This window comes from Zingiber officinale, chromosome 4B, assembly GCF_018446385.1.
Source record: "Zingiber officinale cultivar Zhangliang chromosome 4B, Zo_v1.1, whole genome shotgun sequence".
Classification (NCBI taxonomy): Eukaryota; Viridiplantae; Streptophyta; class Magnoliopsida; order Zingiberales; family Zingiberaceae; genus Zingiber; species Zingiber officinale.
Window position 1 is genome coordinate 132,288,970 of NC_055993.1, and position 27,973 is coordinate 132,316,942.

General features: G+C 37.6%; 4 protein-coding genes across 5 annotated transcripts; 3 read left to right on the plus strand and 1 right to left on the minus strand.

Moving 5' to 3' along the window:
• The first annotated feature begins 466 nt into the window (after nucleotides 1-466).
• Nucleotides 467-1,328, plus strand: LOC121977984 (CASP-like protein 1E1). Its single transcript, XM_042530380.1, has 2 exons — nucleotides 467-760; nucleotides 848-1,328. Exons 1-2 carry the CDS (start codon nucleotides 495-497, stop codon nucleotides 1,194-1,196), a joined length of 615 nt encoding a protein of 204 aa, XP_042386314.1. The 5' UTR covers nucleotides 467-494; the 3' UTR covers nucleotides 1,197-1,328.
• Nucleotides 1,329-2,467: 1,139 nt separating this feature from the next.
• Nucleotides 2,468-15,092, minus strand: LOC121976812 (protease Do-like 2, chloroplastic). The gene is made up of 21 exons (XM_042529172.1): nucleotides 14,880-15,092; nucleotides 14,590-14,772; nucleotides 14,338-14,391; nucleotides 11,373-11,446; nucleotides 9,878-9,941; nucleotides 9,259-9,303; nucleotides 8,386-8,493; nucleotides 7,537-7,614; nucleotides 7,277-7,343; nucleotides 7,067-7,125; nucleotides 6,785-6,884; nucleotides 5,812-5,891; nucleotides 4,943-4,999; nucleotides 4,719-4,822; nucleotides 4,352-4,439; nucleotides 4,165-4,250; nucleotides 4,051-4,075; nucleotides 3,897-3,968; nucleotides 3,486-3,536; nucleotides 3,356-3,416; nucleotides 2,468-3,242 (listed from the first exon to the last, which is right to left on the minus strand). Exons 1-21 carry the CDS (start codon nucleotides 15,048-15,050, stop codon nucleotides 2,998-3,000), a joined length of 1,872 nt encoding a protein of 623 aa, XP_042385106.1. The 5' UTR covers nucleotides 15,051-15,092; the 3' UTR covers nucleotides 2,468-2,997.
• A 159-nt stretch (nucleotides 15,093-15,251) lies between these two features.
• LOC121976813 (sucrose-phosphatase 2-like) lies at nucleotides 15,252-18,981 on the plus strand. 2 transcript variants are annotated; one of them, XM_042529174.1, is made up of 10 exons: nucleotides 15,252-15,503; nucleotides 15,817-15,888; nucleotides 15,978-16,277; nucleotides 16,362-16,463; nucleotides 16,558-16,752; nucleotides 16,848-16,941; nucleotides 17,053-17,138; nucleotides 17,392-17,578; nucleotides 18,517-18,563; nucleotides 18,652-18,981. In XM_042529174.1, exons 1-10 carry the CDS (start codon nucleotides 15,297-15,299, stop codon nucleotides 18,742-18,744), a joined length of 1,383 nt encoding a protein of 460 aa, XP_042385108.1. In that variant the 5' UTR covers nucleotides 15,252-15,296; the 3' UTR covers nucleotides 18,745-18,981. The 2 variants fall into 2 exon arrangements, with proteins under 2 accessions (XP_042385108.1, XP_042385107.1); XM_042529173.1 differs by having other exon boundaries at nucleotides 15,254-15,503; nucleotides 16,848-17,138.
• A 4,040-nt stretch (nucleotides 18,982-23,021) lies between these two features.
• On the plus strand, nucleotides 23,022-23,595 carry LOC121977985. The gene has a single exon (XM_042530381.1). It carries the CDS (start codon nucleotides 23,040-23,042, stop codon nucleotides 23,445-23,447), a length of 408 nt encoding a protein of 135 aa, XP_042386315.1. The 5' UTR covers nucleotides 23,022-23,039; the 3' UTR covers nucleotides 23,448-23,595.
• The last annotated feature ends 4,378 nt before the right edge of the window (nucleotides 23,596-27,973 follow it).

Here is a 27,973-nt window from a genome sequence, read left to right on the forward strand (position 1 = left end):
CAATAAACCTAACAACTAAAATAATAAAAACTCAACACATGTTCGAGAGTCGAGCTCATTTTAAGCCGAGCTCAAGATCTTTAAACGAGACGAGCTCGAGCCTGAGCTCGTGAGCCTCTAAATGAATATGTTCGCGAGTTTACCAGTCGAATATCCTTAAGCTTGAGCTCGGCTCGATAAAACTATCGAGCTCGAAATCGAGCTCGAACTTGACTCAGTAAAATAAACGAACGAACTCAAACGAGCTTCCTCGATTTTCTCTGATCGATAGTAAAATTCTATGAAATTCTATGAAATTCAATGAAGTTAATTGAGTGAAAGTATAATTAATTAATTAGTTGATGATATTAATATATACATTAATTGACCGAGTATTGCTGTTTTATTAATTTGTCAATGGACCGTACACGGAAATACTTTTATAAATTGTATAGCAGCCTCGAGGACAAATCAAAACATCAATAAGTTTATTATCTTACCCCTTTCCTTTACAGATGGAGTCCCAGTTCAGGCCTGGCTTCGATGTGGCACAAGGAGCGCCTCCCGCCGGCCGGCCATACGCCTCCGGCGCACCGCCGCCGAGCTCGGCGCGCTTGCTGCCCAACATCCTCCGCGTCGCCGCGATTGTTCTGACCTTCATCTCTGCCGTCGTCATGGGCGCCGCCCGGCAAACCACCACGGTCGTCATCAACGATCCCATCACCGGTGTCTTCACGAGCCTCTCCGTGCATACCAAGTCCACCTACTCGGCGGCCTATGTGTACGTGCATGAAACAAAACGGCGTATATTAGCGATAATATCTAATTTAAAAAGATAATTAATTAATTAGATTTTATGTAACTGCAGCTACTTTGTGGTGGTCAACGTGCTTGTGTTCTGTTACTCGGTGGTCAACCTCGCGTTGACCTTGATGATGAGCAACAAAGCGGGCGGCGGGGTGTCCTCCATGTCGCTGCCCTTCTCCGTCGCCGACCTGGCGGCGGTGGTGCTCCTCTTCTCCGGCAACGGCGCGGCGGCCGCCATCAGCGTGGTGGCGGAGCAAGGGCAGCAGAGGTTGGCCGGATGGGAGAAGATCTGCGACATCGGCGGCGGCTTCTGCGCGCGAGTCAACGCCGCCATCGTCCTGTCGATGTTTGCGGCTGTAGCTTACGTGGCGCTGGTGGTGCTGGCCATGGCCGGCGCTCGTAGACTTTAATTAGTAGATTGGATCTGGCCGGGTTTGTTATTTATTATAGTTAAGTCTCTGGTATAGATTTATCAGTATTTGGGGAAATTGTCGTGGAAGATTGAATTGTTGAATTAATTACTGGAATAATTACTTTTTGATGATTCGGAACAAAATGCACTCGCCAACTAAAGATAAATTTGAGTATGGCTATAAACAAGTCAAATCGAGTTGAGCTGAGTTTTTGAGTATTTAAATTTATTTGATAAGGTAATCGAACCGAGCTGAGCTTAAAATAAATCAAGTTTTTGAAATGAGTGTTCAAGCTTGACTTAATTTATTTTTTATGAGCTTGAGTTTGTTTGAAACTTGGCTTAAGCTTGATTCGTTTAAATGTTATAAAACTCTCAATTTAAACTGGGCTTGAGCTTGATTTGAATTTGGTTCGTTTAGATGTTATCAAGCTCTCAATTCAAGTTTATTTGATTGTTTGAAATTTTTAGTTGTTTAATTGACTATTGAGCTTGATAATTTAAATTTATTTATTTTATTTTATTTTATTTTATTATTTATTTAGCATTTTAAAAAGAGTTTTATTAATGAATATGGTTCGTGAACGTTGTTTACGAACGTTAACGAGCTGAACACATATGTGTTCAAGCTTGTTTATTTAGCTTAACGACTTGTTCAAGCTTGTTTGTTTAATTAATCTTATGTATATTGAACGAACATAAACAAGCTCTTACTAAGCCGAACATCAAATTTGTTCACAAACACTTGATTCATTTACAATCTTAAATTTGAACAGCGAACAACTATTTCAAACTTAATTTGATTATTTTATCAAACAAATTTGTGCAAACATAAAATTTGACTTGTTTTACAAAAGATAATTGCTAACACATTAGAATAAAAAAAAAAACTAAATAAAAAAATAAAACCGTCACCTTAACTATTCCTTCAAAATAGAAGACATTTATCCTAACTTAATGATCTTTTATATGGAGGAGAACGAAATATTTTTACACCCTTTTAAAATTGATCCCAAAATTTATTAAAATAATTATCCATACAAGTACCAATTCGTACCAATTCGTGAAGACTTATAATTGCTAATGCATAATTAAAGATCACGTAACCTTAGTTGAGTTATATTTATCCCAAGCATTATTGAACGTCTCAATGTTATAATATAGTACCCAGCACAAGAAGGGAATGACAAATCCCATTAAAACAATTAATCAAACACCCAGTCAATTCCTAATTGGTACACATTGCAAATTAATTTCTTTCAGAAAGTCTATTCCTAACTGCCCTGAGATGCTGACCGCTACCTCCAGGATTAATCGATTCCAAAAGCCGGACACATGGATTAACAAAAACAGAAAGAAAAAAAAACAACAATCTTGCTACCCAAACAATAAGTAGCTCAATTAATATGTTGCAGGAAAGGTACATTAGGGGACATTTTTCAGGAATAAAACTTGTCGCCTGAATCTCTCTCGTAATAAAGTAACTACAATATGAATCGACAATAGCAAATTCCTTATTAAGAATTGAAAAGGAATGGGTAAAGAAAAACAACTCCAGCAATCAGAGGCGATCCCGAAGAATGCTGGAATAAATTCTTTCAGCCATTTGTGATCCAAGTCACCAGCTGCGCTGCGTTGATTGCAAATAATTAGCCTGCTGTATAGCAACTCAGTGGCACGGCATGCCCCACCTTTCGCTATCTTTGGAAAAGAAGTCGCTGGCATGAGAAATTCATCACTCTGATGTAGCATTGTTTATCCATGAGAAATCTGTTTTGAAAGAATTGCACCATTGAAGTTCATGCCCATAAGAGACCATCGAATCCAATCTCATAGTTCGACACAGGGCTGTCGCCAATATCTTGATTTGGTATTCCATCATCTTTTTCGGAGTCTATATAAGGCTCCAACAAATCAGATGACCTTTTGCCGGGAATCCCATAAGCTTGCAGAATCAATGGCCCAGCAGTTGATGCAGCTTCTCGATCCAAAACAGCTAGGAAATTGTCCTCGAATTCAAATATCAAGTATTTGTCTTTGCAAGCTTGATAGTACAAAAATGAAAGGGTAAACAAAATGTGTAAGTATAAGGTGGTAAATGAATAGGCGAGACAGCAGACTGACTAGGCTATATATAAAATGAACAAAGATACATACAGTCCACTAGATGAGCGAGATGTCGAATATTTTTTATTGGAGTGCCATTGAATTTCACCACCTACAGGAGGCTTAGTTTGAGTTCTGCAATATGGAAGTGATAATCAATCAGCAAAGGTAGGAGATTTACTTGTTGATTCCCCATATCCTCGTACCCAATATTCACTTCGTTGGCCAAAACCTATGCAGAAAAGAATACATGAATCATAGAGATTTTTTTCACAAAAGGAACATTAAGATCTTATACGACCAAGGATTAAGGCCAGTATGACACCGGGTGATATTACAGTGACAGTGTTGACTTAATACAGAAGCAGCTGACAAAGTAGAATTCGATCTAATAAGAGTATGGTCAAATCAAAATATAATGACTTCAAAAAGAAGCACCAGACTCGTAAAAATTCCTTATTCTCGTGCTTACGTGAAAAGAGTAAGTTCCTCCGATGGTAGAAAGTCCCTGATGGACTCCAATCCATCTGGTTTACTTTCCAATAACAACAAAGAATGTAATCTTAACTAATGGCACCATGTGTCAACAAACCTGAGACAGTATCACAATTTCTTCACCTTTAAACCTTGCCAAAGAATATCGAGCCTTTGCCAGCAATTTAAGCTGACAAAAAAATAATTACCTTCAAGTTTAACAGGGTAAGATTAACAAGTATGAATAAGCAACAAGTAGTTTGTTAGGTTACCCCAATGGAGTCTTCGCACTCCTCTCTGCCATGTAAAATTAGATGTGAATACCAAGCAACCAACAAAAAACGTATAGATGACCAACTGAAGAAATATCAAAATGGGAAGCTTACTCTATCAAAGGCTCTGAGAGAGGAGTGAATACAAGGCCTGCAACAATTAGATATGAAGGTTGACCTCCCTCGATGTGAAATGGCACCTATAGTGCAAAAGTCATCTCAGTCTGAATTTGACCATGGTCTATGAATTATGGAACATCCACTTAATTATGTAGGTAACAATAAAAGTTCTGCTGCTTACTAAATGCACCCGAGTCTCCAAAACAGTCTGAACTCTCATGTAGGTCCCATCTCGGATGATCCCAAGCTCTGCAACATCACCAGAAAATCTGATACACAAAAGAACATCAATTACGAACAACTAATTAGGCTGTATCAGAAAAAAGTATCCTGATTATACAATAGTCAGATACAAGTCATGAAAATCATGTATAATATTGAGTCAGTGTGTGTTGAGAATTGAATTGTTAGGTATACCAACAAATTGGAGGGTGTCACAAATTTGTTTAAATGAACTGGAAAAGGGCAAGTTATAAAACAGACTAAAATAACAGAATTCAATGTTAGTGGTCATCTACGGTTAAAACACATGAAGAACCTGTCTTTACTTTTGACTAATCAGATAGCGAAAGGCAATCCGCTCTGTTGAACGGAATGGAACAGTTCCTTCTGACCCTACTTGAACGCCATCAAAGCTTACAATCACATCACCCTATAAACACATCTGTTTTATGTTATGATCATGATAATTCAGAATAATATCTGGAAAGAAGGATTTCTTTAATCTTATGTTAGCACAAGCACAATACTCGTGTTGGTGAGCAGAGTATACCTCCTTGAGAACATCGTTAGCTGGCGAAGTGGGTTCAACTCTTCGAACCAATACGCCCTTCAAGATACAAGGAAACAATGTACAGTAGTAGCAACATGACAAGGCATAAATATGTTGTAGAATTACACCTTCAGCACATGGATGAAACAATCAAAGACAAAAAAAATCAAACATCACAGTTTGTTGCCAGTGGGAATGGAGAATGGATGAACTATTACCGGATAAGGTTTTGTAAGAGATGGTTAAGAAGAGGGGAATCAGCAGTTCCATGACGGTCAAAAGAAAATTGTACAAAATGAGTAGGTAGCTGTAGTTTATGGATAGACAAACAAGGCAATCAGAATGACATATAGAAAGAGCTACAGTTGCTGAGAGAAGGATGTGATGATGGACTATATGCTCCAGTTCCACAGATCAAGTTTATATTTGAAATAATTACAATATAGACCATGAAGGAAATATGTCGAAATGAAACCTATAGAACCTTCATTTGGATGAAGTAAAAAAGTTAGGAATTAAGATACTGGTTGAGAAAGACAACGGGAACCATAATGACATTATAAGAAATGAAATAGGATTTACCTATTCTAGACTCTAGCTGAATCACTTATTGTTCTAACTTCTAACTATGGCTCATTTCTGAAAATAGATATTAATGTAATGTGTTTTTTTTTAAATATTATTATGATGTAGATACAAATAATTGGCATAATGTGCTTTTAGAAAATACTATTCTGATATTCTGATGATGTATAAAGGAATTAAATGGACCAAAGGAACAAGTGTAATCAAATATAATTTTTTTTTAAGCAATAGGATAGTGTTTAACTATGAGGCTTTGAAGACTTCTAGAAAATCAACATAAATACCTCATTAGAAGGTACTTTTAAGCATGCCCGCAATGCTGGATTCTCCAATTTCTGAAGTAATACCCCAAGAGAAGGAAATCCTAATTTTGCCAAAAAAAAAAAAAGCTGTCATTTATAAAAAAAAATATGATACACACACACACATGCGCATCAATACTAGAGGTGCAAACGAATCAAGCCAATTTGCGAGCTTTTCAAGCTAGCTCAAAAAATATTTGATTCGTATTCGAAATTATTGAATTCGAGCCGAACTCGAACATGTTCAATAATTTTTTCGGGCCGAATTAGAACCCATAATATTTTGTTAGATTGTTCACGAGCCGCTCGCGAGCCGAACTCGAATTGAATTCTAATTATTTTTACATAATTTTAACTTAAATATATTCAAATTAAGATTCGAATAATTCGAACCAAATTCGAATTTAAGTCATTTCGAATATGCTCAAATCAAGGTTCGATCAATTCAAATCGAACTCAAGCTCGAATTTTATTTCGAATCAAGCTCGAGACAAAATTATTTGTATTTTCGAGCTTCGAATATCATATATATTCTTTGAGCTTGAACTCAAATATCAATATTTTCATATTATTCGGCTCGATTTGATTCATTTGCACCCCTAATCTATACATGCATTTATTAAAGTGAATAACTCCAATATGATGTGAGAAGCAAAAAAAAAACCTATATTACCATAAATAACATACAAAGAATTAATTCAACAACCAAACTGACAAAGGTATAAATTTAAATCTTTATGAAGACGCAAGTCATAGACACGTGAAGTGGACCTAGGTAGTCTAACTAGCATACTTACAGATTAATCAGAATAGCCATAAGTATCAGAGGTATTGCATTCTCTATATCAATTAGCTAGGAACTCCAATCAAACTAGTGGAAAACATTAGATAATTAGATCTAACAATCATTCTGAACTAGATCTATCAAAATAGAATCTTTCAGATGTCAGCTTACCAGTATACTTCCCATTTCTTTCATAATCATCAAGAAAATGAGAAACCACAGTGGTTGGAATAACATATCCAATATTTTCAGTGTCTTCGGATCTGAAAACCTAAATGAAATATCTAGTGAGATATGAAAGAAGGTAGAATGCTAATTTAGGTGCAAAAGCAGTACTCAGATGCATTTCCATTAAACATTATTCTGGGACAAAGTTAATCTATAAAAGATTTTTGAAAAGTTTGGAATAGATAAAGTAGGGAAAATAAAAGGCAGATTTAGCAGAAGGAATACCTGGAATGCCACACCAATACACTCACCACGATCATTGAAGGCAGGACCACCACTGTTTCCTGCAAAACAAGTACGTTTCTTTTGACAACATTAATATGCTTTTACAAGAATATATCTGTACCTTGCCAGAGAAAGTGGTGCAATAACATCCAACTATCTAAAAAATAAAATGCTATCTTTCTAGCAAGGAAACTAGGTTGAGTTACCAACCAGGGTTTATTGCAGCATCAATCTGAATACCAAGCAGATCAGAGGATCCATGAGCATACGACGTAACCTGAAACAGAAGCAAAAAAAAAGTGATTAATATTAAAAAACTCATTTGGACACCATGTTCTAAAATTTTCAACCAACTTAAAATTGATAACACTAAGTCAGCAATTTATCATCTATAAAACAATCTCAGCAAGAATATAAAATTCACCAAAAAAATACTAAAAGCTTATGATCACAATTTCATGAAATCAAACCTCAATTCGTGATACCACACCCTTTGTCACAGAGATTGTATCTCCACCAAGTGGATATCCTACAACAGTTACTGAATCCTGTGTATCATATAACTTGTTAGTTTGATGAATTATGGAAGAACAACTAGATTAAATAACCCTATAGAAAAGAGAGCCTTAGAAAATGTCAACTGTTGCAACAACTGAACTTCTACTTGATCACACTTTATCACATAAAGATTTGACAACAAATACAGACTTGGCATACCAAAAGTACATATTACCACTGATAAAATTCAAGTGTGGATAATCAATATCTTTATTGTTTCAAAAGAAAACATGCTGCAAGTGGCAAAGCATAAATTCACTTGGAGAAACATGGAGTACGTTGCCTTATGCAAGAACATTATAGATTATATTATAATAGCCCATCACCTACCAGTGATTCAAAATGGAACATAAAATTTCCTCACTTTCTTCACATTGGATAAATACCTAACCACTATGTGACAAGAACCACAAGCAATCTATCAAACTTGGTAACTGGAGTTTGCTTTGATGAACAAAAAGGCTAATTATGGCATTTTGATACACTTAATTCATCAAAATTACAGATATAGAAGGGTAGGCCAGTTATTTACAATTTTCCAGCTCTTCATTATCCTGCAAGTCAGGGATTAAAAAAACAGTCATATGTTGTATCATTGAAGCAAAATGCTTATAGGAATTAAAAAATAATTAAGCCAATTCAATGAACAACTGGAGAAGGGCTAATACCCAGTTCCATCAAAAGAAACACAAAGTACTTATGGAAAATTTGCTTATCATGAAGGAAGAGCAACATTTTTGCAATTCATGAACAACAGCAACCTGAAGGCATGGCAATTGACCAAAACGAAGTGGTTCAGCACCTTTCCAGAATTCTTCACTCTCAACTGCAAGTAATGCAATGTCACACTCTATGCCTCTAGCTAAGACCTGTAAATCAGGTTACTGAGAAATTTGGTAACCAAAGATTGAGAAGTCAAGTTCAGAAAATAGTAAGAAGAACTAATGCTTTTAAAGGAAAGGAGGTATATAGAAAATCAATACCAGCTATGCTAAAATATTACCAATAGTTCTCAAAAAGATTACAGAACATACTGCAAACACATTCATAAAAACCTGGAATAAGTATTTAACAGAAGATTTTAAGATGCTATTTGCAAATATAAATGAAGAAAAAGACTGATGATTTCCAATTGCAAGCTCTATCACAATATAATTCTCACAAAGCACGGACCTAAGAATTTCCCACTGTGCTTTGTAACAGTTAAGAGTATTCAAGTTATTAGAGTATTTTGAGTCATGTAATGGAGTTTAATCCCACATTAGGTACTTTAGGTTTATATATTGACTCTAATGCACATGAGGTGCATATAATATCACAGTTATACCATGCACCAGCAGGCAAATATGTTATGAAAGATCAACAACACAAGTGCACAAGGATATATACGGAGTAACATTGTGCAAGCATCACACTAAAATATTACCATATCAACACTGATAGGCACTGCCAGTATCACAGAACTTTTTGAATTGTTGATCATGTGTACATGTGAATTAAAGTCAATTAAAATCAATCTAAACCATCCATAGAACAGATAATAGCCATAATGGAGGTGCTGATCATGCTGATTCTCATATCATCTTGCACTCACATATGCCATCTTAGAAGGTTCAACACAGATGAAGAAGTACCTTGGCCACATACTTAGTGTCATCCCCCCTTCTCTTCACTTTGACCTGTTGAGAGCATAAACCTTAATAGTAACTATAATAGGGAAACATTAGCTGCAGTTCTAAGAAATACAAAACAAAGGTGAAAACCAATTTTATAGTAAAAAATTTCCATTCCAAAATAAGAAACATATATAAGTCATAGTTCTTAATATGCACATCCTGATAAACTCATGTACTTGACAAGTAAATGGTTTCAATACTGTTGAACATAAATCAATAATGCCTAAGTCTCATAAGCTGGATGGTGGAGTTGCTTGGCTTGCTCAAGATTTCTTTTTAGTGATATGCTCTTAAGCAGTGGATGGCATTGTATTTTTGGTCTTTAACAGCTAAACCAAAAACTAGCAAGAAATAATCTCATGAAATAAGAATCTATAGATGACTCACATTGCTCAAGGTAAACTACTGATAGTATTTAAAAATTTTAAGAGCTGTAAATAAAGATGCATAACACTAAGTGCAACAAAGCATTGACAATGATAATAACAAAGGAATAAATCCTTCATGCAAGTTAAACTATATCAACCAACTTCATGAGAATGTATTCTGGTTCACACAAATATTGAACACAAGATACCTGAGTGCCATGTTCTACACAATGAGCATTAGTCAAAAGTTTCCCATCACCAATCATGAAAGCACTGAAAAACAAAAATTAGTTTAGCTTTTTTCCCATCACATTATAATAAAGCACTGTAAAAACTAACTAATGATATGTCATTGGTTTCTTAACTTTTCATGGAATCATATATAGAGAAGACTAGAGAGTCTATGTTGACTACAGTGAGAAAAACTAAACAAGAAGGGAAAAAGAAGATGAAGGATACAAGGTTATGTTGGAAGAATGCTTTGCATATCATTGCTAATTAAAGAATAAAAAATGACAATGTGTTAAGGCATTTAGCCAAATTTTAGTAAAAGATAATCACCAGAAACTCAAAACAAAGAGGAAAAGTAGTAAATAAAAACTTAAGAACATCCTATCTTCTGTGCCTAATAAAGATAGTACTGATGCTATCTTGACCGACTCAAATTTATATGAAAAATAGGAATCCTCCTAAAGAGCTGTCACACCAACCACAAACAAAAGGACAACCCGGTGCACGAAGCTCCCACCATGCGGGGTCCCGGGAAAGGATCCATTGTATGCAGCCTTACCCTACTTTTTGCAAGAGGCTATTTTCAGGATTCGAACCCGTGACCTTATGGTCACATGGCAACAACTTTACCGTTGCGCCAACCAAAAACAAGTTCTCATAATACTTCTACTAAGCTAATTAACGAAAAATGTGATAAGGGGACATCAGGTGCATCCATATGACATATATGGTATGAAACCATTTTTTACTAGGTAGTGTGGTCATTCTTTTACCACTGGACCACCCTATTTCAGGTGGTCACCACCTGTGATATGGTAACAAGCAACACGCGTAATATGTAACACAATGCATGGGGTGCAGGATAGTACACCACTTGGTTAAATATCAGCAAGCGCAAAAAAAAAAGGGGAAAGTTGGTCAGTATGCTATGATATGAAAGATGTACTAGTGCACATTATACCGTACTTTACAGCCCAATGTTGTTAGCAAATTTTGATTCTGAAGAAGAGTACCAATCTTGGTTGGTATAGTATGATAAGCAAGACGTACTTCTATGATGAAACAGTGGGCCAGAAACAGTAGTATATTTTGAATGATGATGCCAATACTATAGCATAGCAAGGAGGTGTGCAACCAAAAATACCAGCATTATCTATTTAATGCCAATACTCGGAAGCGCAAGGCTTGCACCTCGCTGCACTTTGCGCTTAAGCAAGCGCTTCATGTGCTTTTGACAACTCCGATCATTACTATCTGGGTGTAATCTAGAACATATTGGAAGCCTATTGGCTTGAGACTACAAACTAAAACCAGAGTACATTCACATAACATTTTTTAACGGTCACTCAATGGCCAATATCTAATATGAGGAATACATTGGTTAACAGGCTGGCAGTGTACTAGAGAAATACCATATCACTTTGCTAATGATACTTCAAGAAATAAACCATAAATCTAGTGATAAAAACATGCCTCCCAGTGCTGGTAAATTGACGTTGTTTCTGCCAAGGAAGTGAGTAGTCAGGAGCAGTATGAGTGCAATAAACCTGAACAAAATAGCAAGATATAAAAAATTTTATATACACACATCTGGAAATATATGAAAGAATATTTGCTTGATAATATTTGTGACAGAATCTATTTACTGAAAAAAAAAACCATAATAAACATAACTAGCCACTTCAAAACCCCTCCAGGTTATAACCATTTTGAATTTCATAACATAAAACTTTTGCCTGTGCCCTTGTCAAATATCCAGAATAATTAGCTCTGTTCAAGTAAGCATCGGCATCCGAAGATAAAATTACTGTAGAATTTGGGGAAATAAAATTTGTATGGAATTCTATTGGGATACTTACATGTATCTATACAACTCATGATAAAACTCTATATCAAAATGTAATGTGGGGATACAGCCACTGCATCAATAACCCTATTGATACTAATTCCACTACTGAGCATAGATACTATCTGTGTGCAACTCATTATATGAACCAGAGAAACTCTTCTAAGCAAAAAAGATAGGCTAGACATGACAAGAATAAATGAGAAACACAATCCATAAATGAAATAAAATTTAAGTTTATGTACCATGCAGTCAACGATCCCTTCGAGCTCAGATCAACACACATCCAACTATGTCTTCAACCTTAAATCAGAACATCAACAAAGAGAGAGGATAAAGAAAAAAGGATGGAGAGAAATCTCACGAACTAATTTTTGAGTAGGCTTCTCCCTAAACCAGTGATTACATCAGCATGCAATAGGCTGAAGGAAAAGGAAAACACTTGACAATCTTAGAGGAAAGGAAGATAGACCAGTAGCACAGCTCAAGCTTTTGTTAGACAGCAAAATGAGAACAAGAGGGTGTTTCTTTAATCAGGTTCCACTTAGCTTTTAGCACTCTTATGCAGCAGGCAAATAGGATAAAATATGATATGCTATAAAAGGGAGCCAGGAAGTAAAAAATAGATGTGCTAAGAAGTGAAGAGAGCAAAAACTAAAAATACCTACCGGTGCCACAAATAGCCTGCGGAAGATGAATGCCTACAGACTGTAGATTGTTTGCTGGAAAGGGGTTTGTACGTTTAGGCTCAACATAGATCTAAACAAATCTACTAGAAGAGAGGCTCCTCAAAGTACATGCTTGATAGGGACAAGGACAACTGATTTATGCAGAATTGAATCAGCGTAGACATATGTGGAGGACATTCTTCAAGAAGGCAGCAGTGGCAAAAGCAACAACCAAAAAAATAAAAATAAAATAAAAATAAAAAACTTGCAGACCGTAGGATTTCCATGCTTCTATTGTACCTGAGTTTCACCAATAAAGGGCACAACTATCAATCGACTATTACCTGGAGAGTACACTTAACTGAGAAGGCAAAGAGACTAGATCGCATGAAGAAGGAGAACAGATGGTGCGCAAGGACATGAGTCAAGTCCAATCATGCGCAGTCAGTGAAAGCATTGACAGTGCCCAAGAAAAAGGAAGCAAGCATACCTATGACATGCAGATGGCTCACAGGAAGTTGTTGGGAGATCACGACACGTGGTCATTGCTTGTGAGCATAGGGGAAAGCCTGGGTTGTGCTCATCATAAATGCAAAGAAGCTAGGTCACATTAACGATCACAGAGGATTTGCCAAGGGCAAAGGTGCCCAGAAGAAATTGTGCACCAAAGTTTTGTGCATTAAAGAGGATTGATTGATCAATGTGATTGCTAGTAGCAGTCATGACCTGCTAGATAAGATACAAAGGTCATGCAAACAATGAGGATGAGTGCGGGAGGACCCAACGTTGCTCCTCAAATCAGTCTCTATCAGTGCACAAGGAATCAAGTGCAATGACCAATAGGCTTACAAAAAGAGCAACAAAGCTCATGTGAAGGTGGGTTCTTGAATGGGCAGTGGTGGCTTATGTGGATAATAAAGATGGGTGGAGAGATAGGAAGATTTGGGGGTAGGTGGGGGCCAGAGGGACGGGTTTAGAGGGAAGGGGAGGATGGTAACCTCCTGCTCAAGTGAATACATTTCTAAAATCTTTTGCCCTAAAAAGCAGCTCTTATAGCATGTAAAATCTGGGGGGAAAATATTGCTGCATTCTAATGGGATAATTATAATTATACTTATATATAGGACTCATGATAAAATTCTAAACATGAAATACCAATGTAGAACTAAACTCACTATGTCAATAACTGTATTGATACCAATACCTTTAACAACAACCAAAAATCCCAGAGAAGGGCAAAAGTTACAATGACTTATACCAATAGTACAGTGACAGTTTTGTGAAACTAAGATACTCTTTTGGTTTTATGAAACTAAAGTATTCTGAGATGATTCAGGAGTCAAGTATAAGTCAGAGAAGCCTTATTGTTAAGTGATAGAGACATTTGTTTACTTATTGTTCCACTATACACAGTTTGCAATCTTAGATCTACAAAACCACAGACTTATCTTACATTTATTAGGAGGGAAATTTCAGAATTGGATAGCATAATACAGTTCACAATTTATCATTTGTAACCTTAAGAAATGTTAGGAAGTTTTTTTATTATTCTGTATGTAAACAGAAACACATTTACTGTAACCTAGAGCATATTGTAGGGAAGCATATTTTCAGATGCATTTAAAAAGTGAGTTATAAATCCCCATATAGCAAAAGTGTTTGAACACCTTATTTCAATAATCCAGCTGTTGTCACTTTGAGGAGTGCTAACAAGGAAGTCTAAACACTTGGAAATAACTTCCAAGGGAATCTTACTTCTCTCTAATGGCGCATGAACGTCAATATGTATAGATAATTCTCTAACATATTGGGGGATATCCTTTACATGTAGTTTCTGATAAAGTAAAAATGTATATTTATGCAACATGTAATGCGCCATTATGTCTATCATTAAAGAAAACAGTCAAAGATGTGTAAGGATTACCTTAACCACCGCATTAAGGAAATCTGAGTCTTGAAGATTTCTAGTGTTGTCAGCCTGTTAAAGAATTGAGGTGCAGTATGTCCATCAGTGACCATGAAAAATGTGTAAATCGATATGCTAATTTCAACAAATCAGACCACCGAATGAAAGCAATTCATGATATTCATGAGCAAGTAACTCACGTTTAATCCATCTACTCTAGAATTCACCTTGCATTGAAATGATTAAAAAAAAACATGAACTTTGACATGCCTGCTGATCTTTAAGATCATAAACCGCGCGCGTGTCTCTTTTCTGCGTAGCAATCGACTTGAACACAGTCGACTGAGAATGAGACTGCGACCGTCCTGCATCTCCTCTACCACCGTCAGGTGGCAAGTACGCCTTCTCGTCCTTCCCTCTCCCTGGAAACCTCTTCTGAGAAACCCCCTCCACCTGCAACACCAATCAAGGAGATAAGTTTAACACAATTTACAAACAAAGACCGAATTTTTACTAGTGTAAAAGTTAAATCCACACGGACAAAAGAATAAGCAAAAAACCTGTTCATCGTTTCCGGCAGTGGGATGGGAATTGCTGAGAGACTGGCGTCTGGCCCGGAAGGGCCTGTGGAAGCAGACGAAGGCTGATCTGAAGAAGCAAGGGGAGACGTGGGAAAACGAAAGAGATGAGGAGCAAGAAGGAGAGGCGTACGCCGAGCCGAAGGCTGCCATTCTCCTCTCGAAGAAGAAAGGGAGGGAGAATGGAAAAGGGAAATCGGAATGTGTTTTCCCTTATCCTATTGTAGGCACGTGATGATCACGTGACGACACGGATGGTTATATTACAATTTATACTTTATTTAAAATTCAGCTAAAATAATTAATTAATCATTTTTTTCTTCTGGAATTTGATTTTGATTTGATTAATTAAATCGGTTATTTACAGGGACGATTCGATGCGGCGTCGATAGGCGAAGAATGGCTTTGATTCAAAGAAGCATTCGACCGAACAGTTCGGATCCAGTCCGCTGCCATCGTCCTGCCTCTTCCTCCCCTCGTGTGATCTATCCATTCTCCTCGCCCAGAGCGAACGGAGCTAAAGATCTCAGCTTTTTTACCTATCATCTCCTCCGCACGGAACGTCCCCAGCTTCGGATTCGGTGTACCCACGCTATGTCCTCTCTGGTAATCTCCTTCCTCCATACCGTATTGCAGTTGCTCCTTTTCCAATCGCATGCCGCTTCTTATGCTGATAGGTTTTGGATTTGTCATTGAATCCCCTAATTTTTTGTTTTTGAGCATGTCAACTCTTCCTCTGAGTTTTTCAGTTTTTGCAGAGTGGATGTTTTCTATAGAAAATTTAATTATGGATATGTAGAATGTTTAAGGAGTAAGAAGTTTATATGTGGCTGTTGCTGCTCGAAAGTTCATTTCTTTGGGCAGTGAGATTTAGTTGAGGAATACTTCGATGATAATGAGCTCATGTTATGTTTTATAGGCTTACAAGGAAATGGATAGGTTCAGTGCCCCTGCTCGTCTCATGATTGTTTCGGATCTCGATCACACGATGGTGTAGTCTACATTCCCAATGAATGCGTACAACGAAGGCTTTGTTTATGTTCATCTTTTACTGAATTTGGACGGTTTTTGTGTTTGCAGGTAGATCATCATGACCCTGAGAACACGTCGTTGCTTAGGTTCAATGCTATGTGGGAGTCCATTTACCGCCACAATTCCCTGCTAGTATTCTCGACCGGGAGATCACCCACACTTTACAAGCAGCTAAGGAAAGAGAAACCACTATTAACACCTGATATAACAATAATGTCAGTGGGCACCGAGATCACTTATGGTGACTCCATGGTACCTGATGAGGGATGGGAAGTTGTCCTTAATAAAGCATGGAATAGGAACATTGCTCTTGAGGAAGCAGGAAAATTTCCCCAGTTAAAGCTTCAGGTAACCTTTGATATTTGTTGAATGCAAAACGAGATATATCAACTAGGGCATATGTCGTAGTGTGATGGATTTTTATGCATTCAGCCAGAAACTGAGCAGAGGCCACACAAGGTCAGCTTCTACGTGGATAAAGGGCATGCTCAAGAGGTTTTAAAATCACTTCCAGGCATTTTCAAAAGCCGCGGGGTAAGATTTTTTTCGTGCGGAATATATCAGTTGTTATATTCAAGTCTTGATGCCATGATTTATCTCATCTTTTTTTCACATTTGTTGCTAACAGCTAGATGTAAAAATAATCTACAGTGGTGGTATTGATCTTGACATATTACCACAAGGCGCTGGCAAAGGTGAAGCTCTTTCATACTTGCTCAAAAAATTCAAGGAAGCTGGAAAACTGCCACTTAACACTCTTGCATGTGGTGATTCCGGGAATGATGCTGAGCTATTTAGCATTTCAGATGTTTATGGTGTCATGGTTAGTGGTTTGAGAGTTTTAACTGTTCTCTTCTAGTTGATGATTATTTCAGGTAATGCTTTAAAATCAATTAAACATATCACTTCAAATCTCAGGTCAGCAATGCCCAAGAGGAGTTACTGCAATGGCATGCTGAAAATGCAAAAGGAAATTCTAAGATAATTCATGCCACCGAAAGGTGTGCTGCAGGTATTATTGAAGCTATTGCCCATTTTGGGCTAGGTCCTAATATCTCTCCAAGAGATAGTTTGGATCTCTTGTCTTACAAGCCAGAAGATATTAATCCAGCAATTATACTAGTTACACTTTACATTGCGTATGAGAGGTGGCGCCAGGCTGCAGCTGAAAATTATGAATCATTTATCCAAAGTTTGAAGACAATATGTGTAAGTGCAACAAGTACAATTATCTCCTTGATCTCACATCTTTTAAGGCTTGCCATCTATGTTCTTTTGGATATTTTTTTTCTTCTTTTAAGAGACATTTTCTCTTCAATTCTGAAATCCTTTTTGATTTTATCCATTTGCTTGATTCTGAGGCCTTTTAGTTTATACAATCAGGTTCCAGGTTTTGTATGATAAATCTTTCGCAAAGAGTACCAGTGTGTATAATTGCTAATTTTGAATATTTGCATAACAGCATCCAAGTGGGACTATTATCCATCCATCTGGAGTTGAACAACCTCTCCACGAATGGATAGACACACTTAGACCATACTACGGTGATAAACAAGGTAAAAAGTTCCTAGTGTGGGTAGATAGAGCATTCACTTCAAAGATTGGTTCAGACACATTGCTTGTAAAGTTTGATAAGTGGGAACTAACTGGTAAGTGTTTATAGTCTATAATTTATATACTCTAAGTGTCTGTGTTTTCTTTTCTCCACATTTATTTATTGGTAATTTGATCTTTGAATGTTTTATGTTTAGAACACAAAAATTGTGATTTAGTTCCTAATATATATCTGTTCTATAAAGGCAACTTAGGTTAGTGTTATTTGGATAAACAACTTTTAAGGGCCTCTTGTTCAATTAAAGGCTTTCTAAGAAAATATACATAATAAAAATGTTAATTTATTCTTAAAATAACTGGGCGTTGGGTGTTCTGTAAGTAGTTCAAAGTAAATTGTCTATTTCCTTCTTATGAATTAAATTAATATATTGATAATTTTGACTAAATCGTGAAGCTATTTTGTTTTGTAATTAAAAATCCTCAATAAGTAATGCCAATCTCTTTAGATTCAATGACACTGTTTATAGAATTCCCTATTTCATAACATATGGTAAGATTCTTCGAGTCAAGTTTGTTATGAGCACTGTTGTGTCAAGTTTCACAATTATGCCATTGCAACTCAAGTAATATGCTACATATCACATTACATACTTACAAATTTACCTTGAATTCTGTTGCCATTTTGCTGTTGTTGTTGTTGTTTTGGGAAAAGATCAAGGGAGAACAACAGTTCACCCAAAATATATTAGCTAAATCTAAAATGCACACTACCAGTGATACTAGATAAGTTGGAACTGAAATGGTGCAACAATTACAGAACAAAAACATCAGTGGTTTTGTGCCTGTAAGTGCCACAAGCTCGTGTTTAAATAGTTCAAACTTCGTTGGTGATTATGTAAAAGTTATTGTGTTTAGAAATGCTTTTGCAATATTTCGGATCCAGAACTTTTGCAATAATTCAAGACTATTCTCATCTCGCTAGAAATGCTTTGATATTTTTACTTACTAGGCCTTACATAGACTCCTTTCACAGATGAAGGGCGAAATGGTTGCGTCACTACCTTTGTACTCAACTCAAAGGTAAACTAAACCGATAGTTACCAATACTTTATGTATCAAGTTTGTGTTTCATCTAACTCACCTGCTTGGGTTTCATCTATGTCATCAGCCCGACAGCCCAGGCAGCTTCAGCTTGGTACACATTCATCAGACCTGGCTCGAAGGGTTCGCAGCGAGCACCGATGATGCCTGGATCTTCTAATTCGGGCATCTCTAGGAAAACAGTTTCAACTGACAGGTTATAGGAATAAATTTCGTCGGCGATAATAATCGAATGCTGTTGTTTCTCCCTTTAGTTGGAGCATGGTTGGGGATGTGTTGGTGATACTTGAATCAACCTTACAGGCACAATCTTAAATTCCAGGGAATTCCAACTAAAGGAAAATGTTTAGTGTTACCTTGATGAAGATATCATTGCTAGGAAAAAAAAAAGGAATGAGAATCAAAATCAATAGGAGCTTTTGGAGTTCCATGTAAGAGAGGTATATGGCGTATGGATGGATTCTCGAGCATGAGATTGTTGGGAAGTAATAGAAAGTTAAATCTATAGAGATAGATGAGAATGATAAGTTGAACATGTGAAGTTATTAGGAAAAATAAAATAAAAAGTTATTTCAAGAGAGATTAGAGGTTGCTTAAATATTATATATATAGAGAAAGAGAGAGAGAGAGAGGGAGAGAGAGAAATGTTAATCTACGTACTTTTATCTACGGAATGATACGGATCACTCGTCACGTCATTTTTTTTTTTCATAAAATATTTTCCTCTTCTCTTTTTCCTTTGTTCTTGCGGAACCGAAGCAGCCCATCGCGCCTCCTCATGCGCTCGTCACCCGCCCGGTCGTCGGCCATCTGCCCACCTCCAGGGCCTCCGGTCGCCTGGACCCACCCACACTATAGTCGGGGGATGAACTCGTCGGGGATCGCGGCATGGATTCTGATTGCTATCGCCTACCTACCGCTGAGCTGAGAGGAAGTCTCGGCGGCGAGGGGATCTAATCGCGCCGGATTTCGGCCACGATCGTGCCGGAATCCGGTCGCGATCTGCCCGAAATCTGGCGCGATCGCATCCAGTCACGATAGCATACGGAATTCGGCCGCGATCGCGCCAGATTGGGTTCCTTCTCAGTTCGATTCCAGCCATGATCCAGCGCTATCGCGGTCGTGTTGGGCAGGCGATCAGATTCTGACGCCATTGTGTCCGGATTCCGACGCCATCGTGTCCAGATTCCGATGCCATCGCGTCCGAATTCTGGCGCCTTCGTGTCCAGATTCTAGCGCCATCGCGTCTGGATTCCGACCGCCTGCCTTTGGTCGCAATCGCGTTGGAATCCGAGCAGCGGAGGCAGTGGTCAAGCGGCCGACGGACAGGCGGGTGACCAGCGGCGACGAGGCGCATTGAGCCTGGCTTCGTTACAACGAGAACGAAGAAGAAAAAAAAAACTACGAAAGAGAAAATATTATATTAAAAAAATAATAATAATATGACATGACAGTTGGTCCGTAACAATCCACAAGGTAGAGTCCGTAGCATAACAATTATATATATATATATATATATACAAAATTGTTATCCTACGGACCTTTTGCTACATAACCATACGGACAAACTCACGTGGCATATCTTTCTCGTTATTTCTTATCGCGCCACAGCAGTTTTTCCTTATTTTCTTTTCCTCTCGTCACCGCCAAAGCCTCGCATTTCTCCTCGCCGCCACTGCAATTTCTCGCAACGCCTGCTCTCTCTCTCGCCGCGATCCTCCTCGCCACCACAGTAGTCTCTCGCCGAAGCCTCGCGATCTTCCTCGCCGCCAAGACTCACGGCGACAAGCTAATAGAGGCGTTCTCTCTCTCGCCGAACCGAAGCTCGCTGCGCCTCCTCGCGCCAGCCACCCTCGTGATCGTGGCCGAAATCCAGCGCGACTAGATCCCCTCGCTGCCGAGACTTCCTCTCAACTCGGTGGTGGGCAGGCGGCAACAGCCGGAATCCATGTCGCAATCCCCGACGGATTCACCCCCTGGGCTATAGTGTGGGTGGGTCCAGGCGGCCGAAGGCCGTCGGCAGTGGGCAGGTGGTAGCAGCGAGGCGGGTGGGGGCGCGCGGTGAGCATTGCGGAGAGAGAGAGAGAGAGAGAGCAGGCTGAGGCGAGAGAGCAGGCGCGGCGAGGAGGATCTCGAAGCTTCGGCGAGAGACTTCTTTGGCGGCGGGGAGGGCGGTGGGCAGGTGGCCGGCGAGGGGGGGGGGCGGGTGGGGGGCGCGCGGGGGGCGCGCGGTGAGCATTGCGGCGAGAGAGACAGAGCAGGCTGAGGAGAGAGAGAGAGCAGGCCGCGGCAAGGGAGAGAGAGCAGGCGCGACGAGGAGGATCTCGAAGCTTCAGCGAGAGACTTCTATAGCGGCGAGGAGGATCACGGCGAGAGAGAGAGCAGGCGCGGCGAGAGACTGCTGTGGCGGAGAGGAGGAGGATCGCGAGGCTTGAGGCTTCGGCGGCGACGAGAGGAAAAGAAAATGAGGAAAAATAGGAGAAAGATATGCCACGTGAGTTTGTCCGTATGATTCCGTAGCAAAAGGTCCGTAGGATAACAATTTTATATATATATATATATATATATATATATATATATATATATATATATATATATATATATATATATTTTAAAATACAATTTTGAATTATTAAAATTTACTTCATTTGGAATCAACAGTTTGATGGTTTAAAATTATTAGTTCAATGTTTGATTCATAGGCGACCATGGTTTAAAATTATTATTATTTTTAAAAATTATAAATTTATAAAAAAATTTAAAAATAACTTACATTTATTTAAGTCATTTATGTATTCTTTATCATTTTAAAAGAATATCATAAATCTTAGAAGTATCGTTATCAGTATTTTCTTGTATTTCAAATATCGGAATTTATTTGAGTTTATGGTAAATTGAATATCGTAAATCATAATTTTCATTTGGATTTTCTTACATCTTCAAAATCAGATGATGTGCTTCCTCTTTTTATTATAATTAGAGAAATAAAGTCAAAAGTTATTAAAATTTTAGAATTAAAATATGAAAATAAAAAATATAATATGGAAATGATAAATGAACTCTCTATTTATTCATAGAATTTAAATAATAATGGAAAATAATTAAATAATATGAATAGTTTAAAAAATAAAAATCCTCTGCCCTAATGGTAAGAATTATGTCTAACGGTTAGAATTGATTTTACTTTTTTTTTCCTCTATTTTTTAAATCCTACTAGTATAAAAGAACTATTATCAGTTGAAAAAATTATTTATTTTCTTATTTTTCTTTTTATACCGTAAAAATTATTGATTAATTAATTAATGAATCATCAATCATTAATATGTTATAGTTTAGATGGATCGGGTATTTGATTTTCAACCATGAGACTGGGTTTGAGTTTGTAAATCTTCGGATCCATAAAATAGTGGATTAGAAATGAATCTTTTATAATTATGGTCGGATTGTGGTCATGATTTAATCATAATTATTTATGATCTCTCCTAGATTCATCGTCCTCCAAATTATAATTGGGTCAAGACGGATGTCCGAAGGCTGTCCGAAGGCCGTCGATGATGGACAAGTGACCAGATAATCTGACATCAAGTGGGGGCAGCCTCCAAGTAGTTTTAGATCATCTGTTCCGATCCAAATTATAACATGAAAGAACAGTAAATTTAAAAAAAAATCATAATCAATTATGATCAGATCACAATTACGATTCAACTATAATTATAAATGATTTATTGTCTCATCTATATATATATATATAGAATAGGGGATCTAGACGGCAAGTCCTGCACCATCAATCCATCATCTATATTTAAAAACATAGAACTGTTGGTCTGTTAACCGGTCCAGTTAATTGAGCTTTGAATCGTAACCGACCTGACTAACGTCAGGCTAATTATGGTTTCAATCTGCTAACCGGATCCCCTACTCCAGGTCGAATCGGATCAGGTACATGTCTATTAGAATCATTAAAAAAAGAATATTTTACTTTTAAAAAGTTAAAACGATGTTTTACTATATTTTTTTACTGAATATATTTTTATTTAAATACAGTCGTGATAATCATACAATAGTTGCTATAGTGTATTAAAAAAATATATAATTTTTTAGTTTAATTTGATTAAAATTATTATACATAAAGTATTTTTATATTAAATAAATTATTTATCAAGATAATATTATTAAAGTTGATTAAGTTCACTTTATAAAAGTTAAAATTATTATAATAGTAGTCATTTAGTTGTTATAATAATTTGCAACGGGTCTTGTCGGCGACTTAATTATCCTGCAACGGTATCAAAATATTGTTGCGGGCCCACTACGAATCTTTTGACTTGGTCAAAATCCTGCATGTGGCGAAGGAAACGTTTCCAAACTCCAAAGCCATGTGTTTCGGTCACATGGCTTCAAGCACGCGCTATAAAACTCTCTCCCTCTGTTTCATGTCGGGCCGTCGAGAGAGAGATGGCGTCCGTGAACGTTTTCTTCGGCCGGAGAGCACGCTCCGCCAGTTACCGATCAGGTGGTGGCTCAGGCCCCGGTGACCTGCAGCGCAGCGGCCCGAACTGCGGCCTGGGGAGGCTGGTGAGGAAACTAAGGAGGCAGAGCAAGATGCTGTCCGTGGCGATGACCAAATCAACCGCCTTCGGCTGCCAGTACGATCCTCTGAGCTACTCCAGAAACTTCGATCGTAATGGATTCGGGGCTGCGCTTGACGACGACGACGACGACGAGGACGGTTCCTCCGACCATTTTTACTATACGTTCTCGTCGAGGTTCGTCGCCGGTACTTCTTCCTCCTGCAGTTGCAGAGTGCCCTGTAATTGTGGGATTAATGTAGCCGCCGATGCCGCCGCCGCCGCCAGCCTCTAGAACAGCTTTGATTCTTTCATTTTTTTTAATCCATTTGAGACGACGCTAGCTAGCTAGCTAGCTGGCGCGCTTCTCATGCATCAAAGATTAAGTAGTTGAAATTCATGGCATTTTAATTTTCTTTATATAATTTCTTTTTCCTTTTTTCTGTGCAAAGTCGTAAAGAGAGTTCGTGCTACTACGAGAAATTACAAACTTAATCGATGATTAGCTTGACTGTTGTAGCAACGTAGGCTAGCTATATAGTAAAAACAAAGCATATATGCATGGTGCGATGATCACGTACCTGAAGTAAAAGAAAAAGAAAGGAAATTAAGGAGAATGGTACATTAATTATCAATTCTTCCTGGAATTGCTCCGTAGAATGCATCAGATAAGTAAACATGTATATGCCACGAGACAAGGGAACACAGTGAGCAATCTGCATGATATCGATACAAAGGACAAGACAGATTGGCCATGATTATCATGGAATCTTCCTATTTATAGTACCTAAATAGGGATGGTTAATTTCTCGATCGCCTATAAGAAATGCTTTCCGATTTTTTTTAAAAAAAAATTATGACACCAGATCTATTGTCCAAGATTCTGTATTATCTAATTCATCATTTTCTCCTGGACCACATTTTTGATTCAGGGGATGTGTCACTCATATTTACGATCGGATCGTGATCGTGATCTAATCGCAAATGATTACGATCCCTTCTTGAGTTCACCGTCTCCATCAAGTTATAGTTTTTGTTCGGAGCGGGCAGCCGGAGGCCGCTCAGAGAACATCGTCGCTCGGCGTCCAGTAATCTGACCACTTATCCACTACCGGAGGCCTCTGGGCGGCCTCCGGCCATCCGCTCCAAGCAAAAACTATAATCTGGTGGGAACGGTGAACCCAAGAAGGAATCGCAACTATTTACGACCGGATCGCGACCACAATCCGGCCACAAATACTAATGACACATCCCCTAGACAAAAAAAATGGTCCAGGAGTCAGCAAATAACATATGCTTCTGTCCTTGCCAGAAAAAAAAAAATTAGAGAACAAAGAAATTGTGAATGCAAGATGAAGATTCTGACGGTCACTGTTTTTTTTTTTTTTTTTTGCCTGAGACGGGAAAGAACTGTTGGGATTTCCGAGCCGCAAAAATCGCTTTTTGCGTTGCGGAAACCTCAAAATCCCATGCCACCGGATCCGTGCGAAGATTAAATTTTCATGTACGTGTTTTCTAATCCTAGATCTACTTTAGATCTACATATTTAGGAGTTTATACCTTTGATGCGAAGTCCTTCGCTTATCCCGCTCGTCCAAGAAGATGCCGGATCTCAAGGGTGCCAAGTGAACACCCCTCTATGTGTATCCACACGAACAATTAGGTGAAGAAGAAACCTTAGAGTGTGCTAGCAGTCTTTGAGGGTTTCGGCCAAGGAGGAGCAGAGGGAGAGAAGAAGAAGCAAGGAGGAATAATGATCGATAATGAAAATAAGAGTAAAAAATGGCTTAAGCATTTTCATCTAATGAAGATACTTAATGCTCATTAACACCATTAATGAGCCTTAATGAGTATTTAATATTTTTCATTAAATGGTCATTTTGAAACTCATTCGAAATTTGAATCTAAAATTTAAATTGAATTCCATTTATCATTGAATTCAAAATTCAATGAATATCATCATTAAGTCTCACTTGAGTCTAACTCAAGTCTAGCCTCACTTGAGTCTAACTCAAGTCTAACTCAATCGAGTCTTACTCAATTAATCTAATTTGGATTACTCTTAATCCAATTTGGTTCATCACATGAACATAATCCTCTTGGTTCATCAAATGAACCTAATCTCCATCTAATTGCCCTTTGTGTGTGACCCTATAGGTTCTTGTAACGTTGGCAATGCTCCTAAACCCATTTAGAAGCATAAGTAATGAGCGGTATCTAGGAACACATCATTACTACCCAAGTTACAAGAATGTTGAGATCCAACTGATAGATCGCTTGAAGCGATAAAGGGGGTGAATATCGCGCTTTTTAAAACTAATCTTTTCTTTTATATCAAAGTCGTGCACAGCGGAAAGTAAAAAGAAACAGATTGTTTACTTCGTTCGGAGCCTAGCTCGACTCCTACTCGAAGGCTCGCGGTCCTTGACTGCACCGGTGAGTAAATCACTATAACTCTTCTTTCCGAAATTCTTCGAAAAGAAGCAGATCGTACAATAGAGCAAGATAGTAACACCCTACTATCTTGCCTAAATGAATTACAAATGCAAGCTTAAAATAAAATTTTACCGACTAATAAAATGGAGATGTAGCTTAGATCGGCACTTCCGGATGACGTAGCTTGCTGCACAGATGAAGACGAGACGATTGCATAGCAGAAATTTTGATCAGAAAAGTTGTTGTCCTGGCCTCTGTCTTCGAGTCTAAATTTATAGGTGTACTGGAGGTTCGGTCGACCGATCCCTCTATTCGGTCGACCGAACCCGCTCCCTTCCTTCCTAGCTGAAGTTCGAAGCTGGCTCAATCTTTTACATTTACTGGTCTTTAATGGTTCGGTCGACCGAACCCCTTTTTCGGTCGACCGAACAAGCTTTTCCTTGTTCGTCAGAATCTGCTGTGATCTTGATTTAATGCAGTTTTAATGTTGATTGGATCGGTCGACCGATCTCTGGGTACAGTCGACCGATCAGCCTCATCTTTCCTTTGCTGCTGATCGGTGATGATAAGCTGGCTTTGCTGAGTCACTAGGTTCGGTCGACCGATCTTACTATTCGGTCGACCGATCAGACTTTGATCTGATTCTGGCTCGGTTCTGATCTGAACTGACTTATTTGCTGATCTTACTTGGTTCGGTCGACCGATCCAACTTAACCTGCAAGACATTGTTAAAAATAACCTGCAACACAGATGTTAGACCAAAACAACCTGCAACACAGATATTAGCACAACAGTATAATAAAAGAACAGTAGAACTGTTCTTGATCTCAACTTGGAAACCTTCCCGGTTTCTTCAGTTGGATCAGCGACCTAAGGTTGTTCCATTCGGGAACCCGATCTCACTGTCGCTCCTCCAGTTTGTTTACCTCAACCTACCTGCCAAACTTTGATCCTCCAGATCTAGTTTGGACTTTTCACTCAGCCTTGATCGGCTCCCCAGGACTTTTCCTTCGATCTTCGGTCCTCCAGACCTCTCGATCACTCTGCAAGCCTTGACCCACTTGGACTTGCACCTGGGTTCCACGACCTGCTAAGATTTCTCCGCCTAGCCTCCAGCTAGGACTTTCCCGGTTGAGAAAACATCCTGCACACTCAGTCAACTTGTTAGATCATAACAATACTTAACTTGAACCTTTGACAACATCAAAACTCAGGTTTAATTCTGGTACAGCTTGCACCAACAATCTCCCCCTTTTTGATGTTTGTCAACCAAGGTTCAAAGTTAAGTTAAAAATAAGCAACAAGTAAATAAACAAACAGTTTAACTTTTAAGTTTTCCCTTTGAGTTAACTAACTCCCCCTGAATTCACTATCTCTCCCCCTTTGACACACATCAAAAGTAGGGACAGAACCAAAAACCAAGCAAATCTAGAATAGACTTATCAAAGAATATACTAATATTTTGAAAAACAATACTAAAAATATATTAAGTCAAGAAATATTTTGAAAAATTCTAAAATTATATGTTGAAAAGAATAAAATTTTAAGTAAATTAAAACATTTGAAATTTTATTTTTTGAAAAGAATAAAATTTTAACAACATTTTAAAAAGTTATATTTTGAATTTTGAAAAATATACTAAGTCAAGAAATATTTTGAAAATTTTTAAAATTATATGTTGAAAAGAATAAAATTTTAAGTAAATTAAAGCGTTTGAAATTTTATATTTTGAAAAGAATAAAATTTTAAAAAGTTATATTTTGAATTTTGAAAAACATTAAAAATATTTTGAAAAAACTTTTGAATATTGAAAATATTTTAAAAAGAATATTTAGAAAGAATAAATAGCCGAAAAATACTATTTTTAAAAGAAAAAATATTTTGAAAAGAATGAATGTTAAAAAACATAAAACTCTTGAATTTTGAAAAAAAACTTTTGAAGAATGAATATCTGAAAAAAAAAATACTAATTTAATTTTTTTAAAATGAATATTAAAAACTTGAAAAGAAAGAAAAAATATCTTGAAAAGAGTAATTTCTAAAATATTTTGAAAAGAATGAATTCTAAAATATTTTGAAAATAATTTGATCACTAAGTAAAAATAATATAAGCTTAAAAAATCTTGTTTTGAAACTCCCCCTAAAATTGACAAATTCCTAAAGTCCAAGCATGGATATAGAAAAACTAAGGAAAATTTGTCCTTATGATGAAATGTCCAACTCTTGTCCAAGGCTAGCTATCACAAGATAGTAGCAATTTGACACAGGTTGGTCAATTTGAGTATTTAGTACTAACCAGGATTTTACTAGCTAGTTAACTCAAATTGATCAATATATGTTGTTTAAAACCCAGATTTATAGCGATGCACTGACATAAGCATATGA

Coding starts and splice junctions, on each gene's coding strand:
- LOC121977984 (XM_042530380.1), top strand. CDS start 495: ATGGAGTCCCAGTTCAGGCCTGGCTTCGATGTGGCACAAGGAGCGCCT. Junction 761..847: donor ACCTACTCGGCGGCCTATGT/GTACGTGCATGA, acceptor ATGTAACTGCAG/CTACTTTGTGGTGGTCAACG.
- LOC121976812 (XM_042529172.1), bottom strand. CDS start 15,050: ATGGCAGCCTTCGGCTCGGCGTACGCCTCTCCTTCTTGCTCCTCATCT. Junction 5,892..6,784: donor AAGAAATGGGAAGTATACTG/GTAAGCTGACAT, acceptor TGGCAAAATTAG/GATTTCCTTCTCTTGGGGTA. Junction 3,537..3,896: donor AAATTGTGATACTGTCTCAG/GTTTGTTGACAC, acceptor TTTTCTGCATAG/GTTTTGGCCAACGAAGTGAA.
- LOC121976813 (XM_042529173.1), top strand. CDS start 15,297: ATGGCTTTGATTCAAAGAAGCATTCGACCGAACAGTTCGGATCCAGTC. Junction 17,139..17,391: donor AAAGTTTGAAGACAATATGT/GTAAGTGCAACA, acceptor TTTGCATAACAG/CATCCAAGTGGGACTATTAT. Junction 18,564..18,651: donor CCTTTGTACTCAACTCAAAG/GTAAACTAAACC, acceptor CTATGTCATCAG/CCCGACAGCCCAGGCAGCTT.
- LOC121977985 (XM_042530381.1), top strand. CDS start 23,040: ATGGCGTCCGTGAACGTTTTCTTCGGCCGGAGAGCACGCTCCGCCAGT.